Source organism: Wyeomyia smithii, chromosome 1, assembly GCF_029784165.1.
Source record: "Wyeomyia smithii strain HCP4-BCI-WySm-NY-G18 chromosome 1, ASM2978416v1, whole genome shotgun sequence".
In the NCBI taxonomy this organism is placed as follows: Eukaryota; Metazoa; Arthropoda; class Insecta; order Diptera; family Culicidae; genus Wyeomyia; species Wyeomyia smithii.
The window spans coordinates 28076437-28094117 of record NC_073694.1 but is presented as its reverse complement, the minus strand read 5'-3'; the positions used below and the strand labels follow the sequence as shown (position 1 = coordinate 28094117).

The following is a 17681-nucleotide window of genomic DNA, read 5'->3' as shown; positions in this document are numbered from 1 at the left end:
GAATATATATTTAGGATGGGACTCGTATGCCTTTATTTTCAATATGGGACAGGCAAGGTTTGGTATTTTTCCAGTAATTTTTAGAACAAACTTTAAAATTTCATCAAGCCATATGAAAACTTGAACAAAATTAAATACATTGACGGAATAAACTTGAATTTGCCTAAAAGTCATATGGGACTCTTATGCTTTTATGGGCAGACCACTCCTCCCAAAGCCCTGGATGCTCTTCTCAATCTTTTGCCCTTATCCCAAATAATTCAACTAGATGCGGTGAAAAGTGCAATTAGACTCTGCCGCACAAAAGATCTTTTTGAAGGAGACCTAAATGGTCACCTAAGCATTTTAAAAGAGTTTTATATAAATCCCCTAATATTAAAAAATTAAGATTTGATGGAAAAAGGTATGATTTCAACCATTTATTCAATGTTTTCGAACCAAGTCGTAATGAATGGGAATGTGGAGGGCCCAAAACTCGAGATGGCTCTATAGTTTTTTACACTGACGGCTCGAAAATGGGAAATCAAGTAGGGGCTGGTATATCAGGCCCTGGAGTAAGTTGTTCAGTGGCGATGGGCAAATGGCCTACTGTTTTCCAAGCATGCCATTTTGGAATGTCTTTCGATCTGCTTAAAAAGGAAATATCGAAATGCTAATAAATGCATTTTTTCTGATAGTCAAGCAGCCTTAAATGCTTTGAAATCTGTTGCTTGCACTTCCAAATTAGTTTGGGAATGTATTAAAATGCTTCAGCAACTAGCTACACGTAACAAGGTAAACCTTCACTGGGTTCCTGGACACTGTGGCATCGAAGGAACTGAATAGGCGGATGAACTAGCAAGAGCTGGATCAGCCACGACACTTATCGGTCCTGAACCATTCTGTGAGGTTTCCTTAAGCGCACTAAAGATGGAGCTATCAGAATGGGAAAAAGGTCAGGTGCTGCTGAACTGGGATAGCACAACAATAGCTCGTCACGCAAAACGATACATCAAGCCCAATGCTTCGACTGCACAAAAATTATTGAACCTTTCAAAGAAGGATCTTAGTACTTATACTGGACTGATCACTGGTCACTGTCTGAGTAAATATCATCTCAAGCTAATAGGAGGGCTTGAAAAAGAAAATTGTCGCTTCTTTCGCACAGAGAGTGAAAGTGCTCATCATTTGCTGTGTGAATGCCCAGCAATATTCACCAAACGGCGCAAATTTCTTGATAAGGGACTTCTAGAACCTTGGGAAATATGGACTAGTTCTTCGAACAATGTTTTAAATTATATTCGTTACATAATACCACATTGGGACAATACCTTCAATCACGATAGTGACTATTAAAACATATAACAGTCGTCTATACAAGAAAAGGCGTAAAGCAAAAGAGGACACATCACAATAGATCTAAGTACTGGTCGCAGTGCCCCTTAATGCTACATTCCAATTCGGAACTGGACTTTCTGTTTATTACACACAGACTTCGCAACCAACTGTTTCATGTAAAGGACATTTACGGGGCTAGCGCTACGATCCTACTGACACTAACAGTCCCTCCCGAGCCGAGACTCGAACCTACGATGACTGGCTTGTTATACCAGCGTCGTACTTCGAGATCAGCTGGGATTTATCCTTTAATCAATACTCTTCTTTCCAATAGAATAGAACATACAGATGGATTTAATTCATAGTTTGAAATTTTAAGGAATTAAAGGAAAAGTTCATTAATCAGACAATGTGTGCAGCAAAAAATAAGCGAACTGGAAATATGATCCAGATTTGGAAAAATATACCGCATTCCGACGAGACTTGAACCCGCAATCTCCCTGTCTCCAGCATGGTGTTGCAATAGAATAAGTCGGCAGTGGAATGTGATACGCATATAGATTGTAGAACAGTACCACCGCCCCCGTAGTTTAATCGCGACTGGGCTGCAACGTCAGTATAACCTGATAATTGTCAATTGGGTTCTAAAGCTATACCAGTTTTCATATATCGTTTGAAAAAGCCGTGTTTTCTGAGCAAAACGTGATTTTTAAAAAACGTTTATCGTTTTCCTTCGATTTTCAAATGAAGAATAAAACAACTGCTCGAAAGGTCTTAAATGATATTTCGCCCTTGTATGGTACATGGAGAGTGGTCCCCGTGGCTCTGTGGTTAGCGATGTCGGTCGGCTAGCTCTCCCACACGGTTGTGATATCGGGTTCGATTCCCGATCAAGTCGAGGATCTTTTCAAGCTGGAAATTTTCTCGACTTCAGCACTGGGGCACGGTGTATCGTTGTACTTATCCTACACATACAAAATGTGCCAAAAAACAATATCGATAACGAATTCTCTCAACTAATCTAGTTGATCAAGACCGCTATTAGCCCCCAGGCTGAGCGTGCGATATTGTTTTATGGTACATGGAGAACTGTCATTTAAGGCATTTTGAGCAGTTTTTTATTCTTCATTTAAAAATCGAAGGAAAACGATAAATATTTTTTAAAAATCACGTTTTGCTCAGAAAATTGCACTGAATTGGTGATATAGAATAATAAGAGAATCGTATTAAACTTTAGGACCCTATTGAAATTGACTTTGTCAGGCTCTGTTATTAGTCGATGATGGTCTCACAAATCACAATGGATAGAAAAAGGCTTTGAAATAGTCGGATTTGCTAATGATATATATGGTGCGGCGGAAAAAAGGGAATTTATGGTGTTTCTTTCAAATATTATTTGAAGAACTTTTAGGCAATTATATCAACATTTTCATATTTAGTTATTTGTGTGAAGTCCTATACAACAAATATACACGACGTGTCCTCCATTCATAGCGATGACATCTTCGAGACGACGCCGGAAGCATCGAGCGCTTTGTGCGTGCTATGTTAGACTTTAGGGTGTTCACACTAGGGTGAGATGTTTTGCAGGCTCTTGCTTCAACATACGCTCAAATCGAATCATCCAACAGGTTAAGGTCCGAGCTGCTAGGGGGGCATAAACCGTTCGGCAAAAACTTCAAATTTGCCATCAGCGAGCGTTGGTTCCGATTAGACGCATAACATGGCAATCAATCCTGTTGTAGCACAACTTGGTGATCCTGAGGAACTGCCCAGGAAAGCACTCGGTCCTTTAAAATACCGATATACACTTCGGTAGTGACTTCATCACCGTAAAACAGGCGGTATTTTCAAACCTTTGGACGTTACCAAGCCAAACATCATTACACCTGCCGGATGTTTGGTTGGGAACTTAAACTTTTCTTTCTCAGAAACAACCTCAACTTTCTCCGATCAGAAATGTTGATATCCTTTGCAAGTTTCCTCACATAACCCATAACCAAACCGAGGACGTTAACTATCTGGCTTTCGCTGCTTAGAGCCATCCGGTGAAGACCTTTTGATACTATAAACTTTAGCCAAATGAAATCCAACGGACTCGGCAATCTCTTTCGGCGTCTTTTGAGCGAACAGTAGACTCGTAATTACTTCTTCGGCGTATATTTTCACCTATTTGCAATAAACCGATTTCAATGTTCTATTGCAGTACTTAAAAGTAAATGTGATTAAATACACTGTCCAACAAAACAGATCATTAGATACACAAACTAACCCAATCCTAACGCTTGAACATTTTCGCATATTTTTCTGCCGTATACTTTAGTCATAATTGTTCGTGGCAAGTATGTATGATGTTATATCGCAAACCGAATACTAACTGCGTTTAACATTGTTTCCTCGTTGTGCGGAAGGAAAGGCTTTATGTAAAACCTTCAAAATATGGTTCCAATTACACGAAGAAAAAAAAGACTAAATTTTGAGCCTCTCATCTCATCACTGAGTGGTGAGGAAAATGTTTACTGCTGGAATTTTTCATAATTGACTTGATTGGTTTAGAGACAAGATTAGTAACCATTTCTCGTTCCCTTTGTCATTGCTCTGTTCTGTTCCATTTCCTGGTTTATGAATCTTTATAAGATGCAAGATTTTTTTTCATATTTTGAAAAATGTTTATCCAAAAGATGTTTGAACTTTTATTCGATATCGTTTGTGTAAGCTTTCCGACAGTTTGTAGCACCGTTCTTCGTATGCCCTAGTTTACAGCACTTTGAGTGCTTTGGCAGCTTCGGTTGTACGCAGTCTATTAGCTACTTTAGTACTATATTTCGAGAGTATTGGCAGTTCAAGATGCATCACAGTTCCCGGACTTCAACTCCTAAGCAGTAGCCTATCTAGGGTGATGAACGGAATCTCAAATATCGAACTCCAAAGCACGGCAACGCTTGTGGTCAGCCCAAGGGCACCCCAAATGCGATAGAACACGTCCATAACGCTAAAATAACCATCAGTTTTAACCGAAGCGACGGACGCCATCAGCAGTAGTTGCAGGTGCAGTAGGTACATCGTGAAGGACAGCTTCGAAAATGGTTGCCAGAGGGAAGAACTCAGCAATTCATCGATGAGACCACCTTTCCCGTTAACGCAGGCGAAGATAATCCACATCACGCAGATACCGAACACCGATCGGTAGAGCGCTTCGTAGAACGCATCCGCCACATTGGAGAACTCATTGAAATCCGTCCTCACAAATTCGTACAACGCGTAAGTCATCAATCCGAGCAGCGCGAAACAGGTTGCCCAACCGATAACGTAATGGCGCTTGGTCAGCCGAACCTTGGTCGACTTAGTGGTGTAAAGTATGTACCCAAAGATGGTTCCAAACAGCCAGACGGCCATCCGGGCATGTGTCGGATAGTAGGTCATAACCGACCGATCCGCCGAATTCGGTGCCTGCTGGCTAATGCGAAAATCATTCACGAGGAACGTCGTAAAGACGCATGCCATCGAGAGAACTGCCAGTGCGGCAATCACGATCAGCACGCGTTTGCCAAATCGCCACAGCGGGTAGATAAGAGCCGGTCCGATTATGTAGAGCTGCATATCAACTGAAAGGTACCACGTCCAGCCTAGGCACTGAAGTGATGAGACAAATAATAATAGCAAAAAATACCCCAATCGTCGGTTGTGTGACTTACCATACTCCTGGGATTAACGTAATTCTGAATGTGCAGCAAGGCTGACCACCAATATTGGGAGCAAATTTCCGCATTTCTCTCAATTATACTTTTCCAAAGCAGACCTTCGCCCATGTATTTGGAGAATGACACCACGAACAGAACCAGAGCAGCAAACGGAGCCGTTATGCGAATGTAACGGTGAAGGTACAGCATCAGTGGATTGATTTTTCCCTTCTTATCAAGCTCCTTCAGTATGTTCCAAGCTACCAGCATTCCACTCAAAGCCAAAAATGTATCCACCGCTAGATAGCCCATACCGAAGATGAGGACCGACCCGAAGCTGTCCAAATAATCGTTTCTTGCTTCTGGATTGTTCATCGGAACTGGAACTATACTTTCGTGAATATGCACTACGATAATCCAGATCATGGAAAGCGCTCGAATGCCGTGAGCACATTCGATGGTTTCGGATTTTCGACTTTCCGAACTTTTGGGCTTCGGTGGGATATGTAGAATGCTGCAAACATTTCGATACAGGGAAAAGCAACTGTACAATTTGTCCACGTCCCGTTTGAGGTTAACTTGAACCAGCTCGTAGGCGGTACAGCCAATCACCGCGGCCGCAGTCAGTGAAAATATAACACTGTAATTAAAATTGGTTTAATTATTACAGGAAGCAGTATAACAAATTGGTATACTTACATAGCGGTTATCACACCCCCGTCGTACTCCACGTTTCGATCTTGAATGCACAGAGTATTCTGATCGATTTCAGTTATCATCATGGCGCCACGTGTGGCAAGATATTCACCGTACAACTGCTGGGCAAACTGCGGTGCGCAGAATTGCGGCACACACAGGGAAGAGGTGAGAATTGGCCACTCACTGGAAAACATTGCCAAAAAAGTACAGTGTTGACCGCGTACATGCTGCCAGTTGTACTTCCGACACTGATCGTAATTTCCGAACGAATTTCCATTACCGTGGTAGAGTCCCGACGGAATCTTACCCCATGAGTCGAACCCTGCCATGGGTGGAAACCATTGTTCAGCATTACTTTTGTATTGATAATTGACACAAATAACTCACACTCCAATCCATGACGTTCCCGATTCAGGTAAGCCACGGATAGTTGTTGCATCGTTCCGAGGCATTGTAGATCGCTTGGCTGTACTACCGATGTCGCATCGTACCCGATTAGGAAATCCAGAAACTGTCGCTGAAGCAGCAACATATCATCTATGGTGAACTCCAGCACGCTTCGGTTGTGGCTGTGACCTGTGGCTGCGACACCGTGTGCCAATAGTAACAACCACACGGAACGTACAACTCGCCACATTTGGGATGACCACTCGGTTAGAGCTGGGGAAGTTAACTAATGATGAGACCCATTGGTGGCATCAGTTTTAAAGGGAAAACCAAAACCGATTGAACTCATCACCGTTCTGTGTGGTCGATAAGATATGACACACATCCAGCTATGAGTCAGACAAACTCGCCGGTTTCTCGGTGCGTAATTCGATTATTCAATATTATTTGATATTAAGATAATATTTCGTTTCTACAAGAAAAAGGTATGAACCTTGGAGCAGAGAATGTAATGTTTGGTAACTTTCTATCTTAAAATAGGTGCACTTGGATGTTTTTGGTCAAAAAGGTAGGGATGACACCAAGAAGCAGGCATCGAAACAGTAGCGTAGCTACGGTTTGGTGGGCCTGGTGCGGTAACAAAAACGTGGGCCCCCAATGAAAATGACTGGGCAGTTTTTATTTTCATAAAAGGAATTGAGACAAACAAAAACTTAGATTTTTCTACTTATTTATTCCGTTGTCCGCAGAATCAATAATTAGGCATTTAGATACTCACTTTCCGAATCGTTTGGTTGGAGAAATCAGAAATAACAGATTCAAAATCAATGGAATCAGTGATTTCACGTTCGATTGATAAAATGGCAAGGTTTGTTAATCTCAAGTTACTCATCGTTGACCTCAAATAGTACCTGATCAACTTTAACTTAGAGAAACTTGATCAAATTTAACTTAGAGCCAACTGTTTTCGGGTGCATATAGTCTCCGTGAACGCAGATTATTTCCCTCGCTCTGTTTCATGTTTTCAAGTTAGCCACACAGCAACACAGATAGACAGCGTTTTCCAGACTTGGTAAAAGCACCGCTCCAAGCCGCTCGGTGACATCGCCAAATTATAGACACCAAGCACCACGAGCATATTATTATCTTATGTGACATTCGTAGCAAGCACCAGCTTGCTTTGATCCGTGAGGAGATATTTGCTGTGCAATACCTTTCTTAATTTGTTGCGCACCAAGCTGAAGACCAAAGCACCTAGCCCGAGTGCGTGTGGGTTATGTTTGTTTAGGATTAATTAGGAATTTCGTAATATAGGATTTGAAGTTTGATTAGGAATTTCGTAATATATTGTTAAACATAAACTCGTTTTTTGAATAAAGATTGATGATTATGCATCCTGAAACGACGGAAAGTATTAAAATTGTGTCTTGATAATATTCCACTTTTTTCAACTTCGGCGTCAGTCGAATCACGAATCATGGTAAAAATGAACATCGGTATCACGTATACTTTGTCCGTGTGGATCGCGAAAGCATAGTGGCGAGCACAGATACATGAGGTTAAGCTCAGATGAGCATGCTAACCGGTTCGGTGTTCGCAAGATTTTCGGGCCCCCTTGAGTGGTGGGCCTGGTGCGGACCGCACCAACCGCACCCCCCTAGCTACACTACTGCTTCGAAATGCTCACGGTAGAACCACTTTTCACTGCCATAATCGACTTCTATTTCCTCTGACGGTGGCAAGGCTCGCTATCTAAATACATTCTTGAACAAACATGTCAAACGAGTACTCGCCACCACGACGTTTTTATCCTCAAACGTATTTTGACATTTATTCTAGAAATGAGAATTACGCACGTTGTGTGTGTGGAGATTTTGATAATTACCTATGTCATTGATCTTATAATGATATTTCTCAACATAAAACGAACGAAGTAGGTAGAAGGAGGCAAAACAGCATCCCCAAACGAATGATAGTGTGAATCTTTTTGATGTGCGAGTATCGAATGACCATCCTGTCTTTTGTGTAAGAAGGTGACGGTTGTTTTATATTTACGAGCGGAAGCCTACTGTGGCGCACGCTAAGGTATCGAAATCAAACGAAAATGCTGACCCTTTACAAGCCTGCCCTAAGCATGGAAATTGCGAATGTGTTCTTTGATTTGAAACGACGCACAGTGGGACGACTTCATACAAAGGCTGGCCAAGCAAAAAAGTTTCGATAAATGCGACGGAAACATGGTATTTACATGGTTTAGGGGTGCTGAGCACAAATTTGGTATCCATTTTTTATTTGGGGCCGTCCATAAAGCACGTAATCCAATTTTTAATGATTTTTTGACACTTTTCCCCTCATTTTTTTATTAAATAGTATTATATGATCTTTAACCACAAGCAACGCCGCTGGGTGTCCTTTTCACTGAAAAAGATAGTTAGTTAGACGTAGTTTTTGAACGACCCGCCGAATAAACCAAATGTTGCTAGAATATAAATATTTTTTTTGCGTAAATTTGAAAAAAAACATAGATAATACAAACTAATTATAAATCAAAACAATCATCTTCTTCCTCTTCTTTTTCTTCTTTTTCTTCATCTTTATAATTGTGTTCAGATTCATCATCAGCTCAATAGAAATATGACTTCATCTGGAAGTTTTTTACAAATACTTTTCACCGCTTCAAAATAAGTGTTAACTACTAGGTCTGTGGAAAAAATAAGATGATTGAATTTATCACGATTAGTATTTTTTCAACTATTTTTGCGAGTGAAATGTTCGCGGGCATATTTAGTTATTTAGTTACTCTTCTTTTGAGCCTCTTCGGTCATTCTTCCTTCTAGATAGTATTGCGATGCGATGATATTGCTGATCTGAAACATCGATTTGGTCTAACCCGATTTTTTTTCTTGGTGGCTTCATACTGCGTTTTGAACCCAGATTTTCGTCAGCGCTCGAATCTCAGCCGATATGAAATATAAATCATGAACTCAAAACAACGTATCCAACCATGAAGCGCAGATATTCCGTTATTCAAGCAATCTTCGTTTACGTTCAATGTCCGCATCTTTTCAATGTTGTTAAACTCCAATATTGTAGCTTTACAGCAAAACCGCCTTGAGCAGAAGTTGTATTTGTTAAGGAATTGACGCATTTTCATCAATCATTTTAAGAAATAATAAGACTGTAACAATGACAACACGTATTGATACAAATTTTAATGACAAATTTTGTGGTTGTTGGCCAAATTTATATTTTTTCCTTATGGATTAATGTCGGTATTGCAAATTTTTAATAATGGAGTATTATGATTTTGAATAAATTAAATCCTAGATAAAATTTCAAGTTAAAAAAATTACATAAAAAAGTCTGCTGTCGCATTTCTCACTGAAACGACAATTTGCGCAGTTTTGCGCTACGGTGGACAGTATGCATTTGAAAGCTTATGTTTTTATCTTAATTTTGAGTGTAGTCACAACCGTGGCAAACTGCGGCAATAAAACTTTTAGGCTGCTTTTCTACAAAAAATCACTATTTTTATTAATGTTTTTAGTGTCAGGCTTACTACGATCAAATTTTACAATATCTAATAAAAGAGATTTGTTTTACACAGTATTTCTAACAAATTTTCCTTTGACACCAAAAAGATCCAAGCTATCATTGAAGCTGTAGAGCGTTTCGAAGTAATGTACTTTTCAAGAAAAGTTAAAGGACATGTGCCCGAGTGCACAAACGTAGGCTTGACGTGGGATTATTGTGTATGGTATTTGTACGTTTGGTGTGTGTTATATACTATGGCTATGGCAGAATTAAATCTTTACACCCACCATAGGGTGTAAAGATTTAATTCTGCCATAGCCATAGTATATAACACACACCAAACGTACAAATACCATACACAATAATCCATGAACATTTTACAAAACCACATACACCTGTCATTAACTCGGCATACAAATACTAATACCCACATGAACTGCCCATAAATGCATAACAGTCCTATGTAATTTCTCATCACTTTTTGCTCAAACCTCAAAAACTTCTTCACATACCCGGTGCTCTCAAAAAATCGCAAGAAAAAGCTTTTTGTTGCTAAATTGATTAGGAAAATATGAATTTTGGTATGTACCATGTTACAAATAAACGCAAAACAAGCTCAGTGCTGAAAATAACTAGCATAAAATTATGGCCACTATCATAAAAATACCAATTAAAGTACTAATAGGAAAAATAATTAATTTGTTTCCTATACAAGTATTCTGCCATAAATATATTTACCTCGGATAAATGCACACACGCTAGCCACACACACACGCTATACACACACACGTTATACACACACACACGCCACTCACACACACACACACGCCACTCACACACACACGCACACGCCAGTCACACACACACACACACGCTACTCACACATAAACGGCACTCTCTCACACACACGCCACTCTCTCACACACACACACACACACACACGCCACTCACACACACACGCACACACCACTCACACACACGCACACGCCACTCACACACACATACACACACACGCTAGCCACACACACGCTATACATACACATGCTATACACACACACACGCACACACACACACGCGCCACTTACACACACACGCCACTCACACACACACGCACACGCCACTCAACGACAATAGATTGACAGGTTAGGAGAAAGAAGGAGTTTGTTTGTCTTGGTAACGAAAACATAGTAAACAAACCTGATGCTAAAAGCTTCTACGTCACAACGTCGAAGGTTTCATCACAACGCACTGGTAGATATTTATAAAACAGGTTTTTAAGCAATAAACACAACTTTTAGATAAGATTTTCTCTTGTAATATTGGAAATCAATTGTTAAATATGTGGTGAAGAGGAACAATTATAAGCGAAAATAGTAAGGTTAGCGGATTATTCGGATTATTCACAACACCAAGAAATTTAGTTTTAAATTTCCAGCCGAAATTCAACATGGATTTCAATCGGGTAAGATTTCCCAAAAATACATAAATCAAAAATCAAAATCAGTTTTTATTCTGCCTTGTTTTCTTGCTATTTTCTCGAAACGATTTCGGATGGAGTCTCAAATATTTTTTCCTGCAATTTATTTTTTCCTGCGATTTCGAAAATTACCGTGGTCTCTCATCTTAACTATTTTGTACTTTTTTAATATTTCCCTCCAGAATATTTTTTTCACATGTTTTAATCCAATTGATAAGTGTAGCAACATATTTTTTCGATCCTTTCTTAAAACACTTCTGGAAATTGCTTTTTAAAATTTGAAACAGACTTTTTTACATGTTCAACATGACTAAACACAGGTATCTCTGCACCATTGTAAATTCAGTTACAAGATGCGTTCATGCAATTCGATGAATCGAACCATTTTTTTTTGCTGTGTGGACTCATCACTGCGACCAGTGCTTAGATCTATTGTGATATTGCCCAGGTGTTTTCTGTACTCCGCACTTCATATTATTAGCAGTAACACTATTGAAGTAAGTGATACGCTTATCATTCATATCAGTGCTTGTGTGTAATTACCTTTCCGTTTCAAGCTTACTGTTCTACTATACCGAGCCTCTGTCCATCCTAACAAAATCGCCTGGTTACAATTCCCTGGAGAGAACTTTCATATGTTACTCACACCAGTTTTATTATAATAAGGGACTTATTTTTGTTAGAAGGAGAGTCAACAAGGGTACTGTAGAATCCAGATTGAAGGAAGGGTACGTGGTGGGGAGCCTGAGAATAAACCCATGCTTAAAGTCCTCTGACAACCAAATGACCTGATTTTCCAAGATTCGAACCAACGACCACCCGCTCACCAAAGCGGACTCTGTAACCTTGCGGCTACGGAGCTCCCCTATCGAACCATTCTTGCGATGGTTTCACCTGCTCACTTCTTGAGAGATCTTCCTTATAATTGTCTCTGGATTTCTCAACCAACTTTAAACTATTAGCTATTAATTCCGCCTGTGCCTTACGTTTGAATCGCAGACTTCTTACAGACGGATCTCTTTCAGGTAGCGTAAGAGTATTTGGAACGGCTGTTATGTTTTTTTATAGTAAGACCAGAGTAAATATTTTAAATGATTATTGCCTTACCATGACCGACAAAATACCGACATTCGAAGCCTTCCTGTTTGAAGTGCTGGTAACACACAAACTTTGCATCTTCTATGAAGAAATTTCACATGATTTTATTGAGCAAAACGGTATATCAAGAACTATGCACTCGGTCAACTTCACATAAATGAACGCACTGCAATTTTCAAAACAAACTTTGTGACGTAATATCCCCGAGCGCTTTGATCAAATTTCATGTTAGGCGTGTACATATAGGAAGCATGCAATATTTCCACCAATACAGCGGTAGGTATCTGCCTAACCTCTGCTCTATTAATATTGCACGCCACTCACACACACACACGCACACGCCACTCACAAACACACACACGCACATGCCACTCACACGCACACGCCACTCACACACACGCGCCACTCACACACACGCGCCACTCACACACACGCGCCACTCACACACACACGCCACTCACATATTCACCCACACATACACACCCATACACTACTCAGACACACACGCTTGATATACGACACACTATAACTACACTATCGGTAGCACCCGAACGGCTTCCAAGTCTTCCAATGGTCCCTTCCAACGGCTTCCAATGGTCTCCAATGCCGTTCACGTCCACGGGCTGTATTTCAACAACGATATCTGAATTAGATTACCACTGGTGGGGTCCAATTCAGATCGAAGGGAAGCCGAACTGTTCGCCTTGACGGTCGACCAGGGAATGATCTTCTCTCAACACGGAATGTCCTTTTATAGCGTCACTCAGTGTGGGGAACTTGGGTGATTGGGGGAAGAATCATTCACGTGGAAGCATCTCTGCTTTCTTTCTTCGTCGCTTACGTTGGGTGATGAATGCGATGCCAATTGGCTGGCATTGCTAGCCAATGACTGAATGCGTGAAATCATTTTGTCTATGTTTCTGAAGTCTGCGTTAGGGAAATATACCAATCGTATGAAAAATGTATGTGGATATTCGACCTTCAAACTTTTCCGCAATTTTCACGGAGTAATAAGAAAATGGTTACTAAAATTATCATGTTGTACAAATCTTGTATATTTTAGCTTTCCAACGGTATATTAACTATTGAAATCGGAACAGTTGTTTAAGCGCTATTAGCATCTAAAATCTTCCATTCCGCCAACTAAAAACGTTACATGTTCAATCCAGTTTTCACAGAATGTACCTTAGTATAGTGAAGAAAGACGTACATGGTGGCCACCCAGTCGGGAAAACCGGGAAAAAAACGGGAATAGCTCGCAATCGGGAAAAAACCGGGAAAAAAGCTGGATGGATTGACTAACGAGTCACCCAGTTCGACAAAAATACGACCGTTTCGCCAAGACAGGTGTTATTCGGGTTGACGGTGTTGCTGATATTTCTTTTATTTTTGCATGCGAGAAAGAAGGAAGGAAATATTTTTGCTGTTATCAAGCACATTTCGACAATCACCTATAAGAGCTTACGTAGGTGTGTATGCCGTCTAGGCTGAATACTAGAAACATTTGCCATTTCATTTTTTTTGCATTTTGGAACACAGTCTTGTTCATCGCTGTTTAATCTCATATATTTGCTGCGTATCCAACATGTTAATGGTCCCCGGTTCCCCTGACAGATATGAAAAAAGTCCAGCGGAAATTCGGTTTATTCGCGTTGAAACAGATTTCGAAGGCTGTTCGCACCTACGTGAACTCTCATAAGTAATTGTCAAAATGTGCGTGATGACAAAAGCAAAAATATTACCTTCCTTCTTTTTCGCACGCAAAAATCAAACAAATAACAGCAACACTGTCAACGCGAATTTCATTTAACTTAAAATGGTTGCAGGAATCGCAGAAATAACTTTTCACTCTCATGAGAGAGATAGCATGATGGCATTCTTTTGTTTCAAAGCCGAAACATGGCAGTTCGACAGCGGGGTGCACGAATTGCATGAAACTACAGTAACTGCTGTCATCGAGGGCACCCTAAGCAGCATTGATTACTATGCATCATGAAAAAAATATTTGCGAATACTCACTGGTTAAACTGATTACGCAGTAGTTAAATGTTTAAGTTAAAATTTATTTGTCTACAGATGTTGATGATTACCAGGAATAATAGCAATTATTAATACTGCTATACACAAAGTTTACGATTGATTTTGGATTCATTATCAAACTCACGCAAACTCACTGGAAACCCCTCGGCTGCTTCAATTGCTTTCGATTTGCTTAAAAAAAAAAATAAGAATAGCTAGTCGCTCGCTCATTCGCAAGGCCCGAGATAAAAACTCTCCACTCACATACAAACGCGAATCTTTTAGGTTAAGTAAATTGTTTGCTATCGCATTCGCCAAAACAAGAAAGTTTTTCTCATTCCGTGATTTCCCACAACGCAGAAAATTTAATAAATAACCCTTCAATCGTAAATGTATTTCCTGGCAAATTTTGGTGCGATATAATTCTGAAAGTAAGTATTCTAAATTAAAGGTTAATATTTTCACCGAGCTTCATAAGTTTTTCTTCTATTTCATTTTAGCCGCGATGGTGACGAAATATTCAGTTCGATATGTACTGTTGTTTCCATGGTGCGGGCCTGACCCGAAAGATACTAGAAGTGCTCGCTGTATGTCCTGTAACAAATCGTATAAGATAGACACGATGGGAAAAGCGGCTTTTATTAGCAACGAGAAATCTAAAGGTCACCAAATAATTATAAAAATGCAGAGCTCTAACACACTTATGACCCATTATGTTGACTCCAAAGAAGCACCGAAAACTGGTAAATATGGAATGTGTAAACAAGAGACTTCATTTGAACAGACATTTTTTTTTTTTTTTTCATTAGACGATTCAACGCAAAATCTCTGCAGTATAAATTCTACAATCGTTGAACCAAGTGAACGTGATCCTACTATTTGTTTGAATAGTATTATTCCAGACACAGTTTGCACACCTTCAAGAAGCGCAGGTGCGACAATGAAAAAATATGTGCTGAAAGAAGCAGTCACAAAGGCAGAGATTTCGTGGTGTTTTCATACCATTGCAACGCACAGTTCAGCCCTTAGCGCTGGAACAGCGGCTTCTGTATTTAAAGCAATGTTTCCAGACAGTGATATTGCGGCAAGCTTTGAGCTTGGGCGAACTAAAATTGGTTACTTGATTACCTATGGACTAGCACCATATTTTTCCCAAAAGATTCTCGGAGTACTGACTCAACTTTCGGAGTTCGTCGTAGGATTCGACGAAAGCCTTAACAAAATCGCTCAAAAACAGCAAATGGACATCGTGGTTCGGTACTGGTGCACTCAAAAAAATGAGGTTGTTTCCAGATATGTGGGTTCAGCTTTTCTCACGTCAACACGGGCTAAAGATCTTCTTCAAGGATTGAAAATTCAATTCAACGAGAACCCAAGCGTTTTGAACAACATAATACAAATTTCAATGGATGGACCGAACGTTAACTTTTGTTTACTTAAAGAACTGAACAAAGAGATACAAGAGAATCGAGGGGATTCTTCTTCACCTATCCTGAGTAAGCTTCGGACTTCACGCCGTTCATAATTCGTTTAAAACTGGTATGAAAAAAACGGCTTGGGATTTAGATGATTTTATATTCGCTTTGTATCGGCTTTCAAGGATGTTCCACTGAGAAGAGCGGATTATACGGCTGTGACGGGATCTTCTATTCTTCCGCTGAAATTTTGTGGAGTAAGATGGGTAGAAAACCAGCGAGTAAGTGAAAGAGCACTCCAAATGCTTCCGTACTTGAAGAAATACATTGCCGCTATCAAACGTCAGGAAGAGACCAAAATGAAGCCCAGTCACCCAGACTACAAAAGAAGTTTCGCCTCGCTCCTTAAAACTAGATGCTACAATATTGTAGATAATGCGGTGACAGATCAGCTACTAGCCCCAAAACTTACGTTTTTCATATCAGCAGCAGCCCTGGTAGAACCGTTTTTGACCAAATTTCAGGCTGATGCACCCTTGGCCCCTTTTTTATTTGATGCGTTAAATGAACTCATTAGAACGATGATGGAGCGAATTCTTAAGCCAGATTACATCGAGAAAGTAAAATGTGTGACCGATGTAGATGTTAACGAAAACCATTTGATTCCAAGCCTACAAATTGACGTTGGATTTGCTGTCAAAGCATCACTGAAGACAGTGAATAAAAATGGCAAATTAAATCACAAACAAATGCTACTGTTTCGCGATAGCTGCCGCTCATTTTATTCGGGTTTTATCGAAAAAATTGTTGATCGCAGCCCTCTCACACATGCACTATCTCGCTTCATCACTTGCGTTTTACCAGATTTGATTTCTAACTCGCCAGGTACCGCCAAAAAGAGGCTCGTTTTATGTCTGGAACATTTAGTTGAGAAAAATCAGCTGTCAGGAACAGCTGCTGATAAATTAAAAGAAGAGTTTACGAATCTCTGCAGTTCGTCGGTATCCAAAACTCTGTTATCGTCTTATCAGTCTCGAGAACAACGGCTAGACCATTTTTGGCGACATTTAATCGAATGTTCGGGAAAAGATTATGTGAACTTATGGAGCTTCCTAAAAAAAATTTTAGTACTTTCGCATGGTTGGAGCGGGGGTTTTCCATCAACAAAGAATGCATTGTTGTTAAGCAAGAAGAACAAAGCTTAGTTGCACAGCGAATTATTAGTGACGTTATAAATAACGCTGGTGATGTCACAAGTATCGAGATAGATAAATCTTTGATCCATTACGTTCGAAACGCCCATTCTAAATATAAGGATTCACTAGAACAAAAAAAGCGACCGGAGACGGAGCGGGAAAAAGAAATACAGCGTATAAAAGAGACAGTGCGTGTCATCAAGAAATTGGAGTTGAAAAAAGCCAAGTTGTTATCAGATGCACAAAAAGCAGCTGGATGAAGAGATGAAAGACCTCAAAAAATAAAAGTAATTTATATAATCTGTGAAATTCCTTATTCCTGTGGTTTTTATTCCTTTGCAGGTGAACACGTGACATGCTCCTGTTCCATGTCTGCTGTACGAGAAGGACTAATGTCAGCACAATATGCATTTTGGGAGGTTGTATGTATTCCTAACTGTTGTCTATGAGACCCTCGTGCCTTGGGTTGTCATCGTACAATGTGTATGAGGCCATAAATCAGCTGAGATTATCAGTATTTCTATATTCTAAAAAATAATAAAAAAAGTTGGAGTTCGTCAAGGTTTTGTTGTTCTGGAAAACTAAACGGTATTTAAATGTTTAATTGTTTTTTTTTTTCACTATCAAATCAATGATAAATAATTCCATGCAAGATTTTTTCTCTCGAATTCGAAGATTTTGTTCCGGCTCCACTCGAAAATTAGGTCAAATTGTCCTTTTAATCTGCATTCACAATAATGTGTACGAATTTAACTAATAATTCAATCGGGAAAACCGTACGGAAACCGGGAAAAAACCGGGAAATCGAATTTTGAAATTGAGTGGCCACCGTGGACGTAGTCCCACGTCAAAATTGTCA

General features: G+C 39.9%; 2 protein-coding genes across 2 annotated transcripts; one reads left to right on the top strand and one right to left on the bottom strand.

The window, feature by feature from the left end:
* Positions 1 to 4105: 4105 nt before the first annotated feature.
* LOC129733938 (nose resistant to fluoxetine protein 6-like) lies at positions 4106 to 6345 on the bottom strand. Its single transcript, XM_055695562.1, has 4 exons — positions 6084 to 6345; positions 5697 to 6018; positions 5013 to 5637; positions 4106 to 4950 (listed from the first exon to the last, which is right to left on the bottom strand). Exons 1-4 carry the CDS (start codon positions 6331 to 6333, stop codon positions 4186 to 4188), a joined length of 1962 nt encoding a protein of 653 aa, XP_055551537.1. The 5' UTR covers positions 6334 to 6345; the 3' UTR covers positions 4106 to 4185.
* An 8135-nt stretch (positions 6346 to 14480) lies between these two features.
* LOC129733946 (uncharacterized) lies at positions 14481 to 17353 on the top strand. Its single transcript, XM_055695574.1, has 4 exons — positions 14481 to 14642; positions 14712 to 14954; positions 15021 to 17109; positions 17165 to 17353. The coding sequence occupies exons 2-3, from the start codon at positions 14717 to 14719 to the stop codon at positions 15734 to 15736; spliced, it is 954 nt and encodes a 317-aa protein (XP_055551549.1). The 5' UTR covers positions 14481 to 14642; positions 14712 to 14716; the 3' UTR covers positions 15737 to 17109; positions 17165 to 17353.
* The last annotated feature ends 328 nt before the right edge of the window (positions 17354 to 17681 follow it).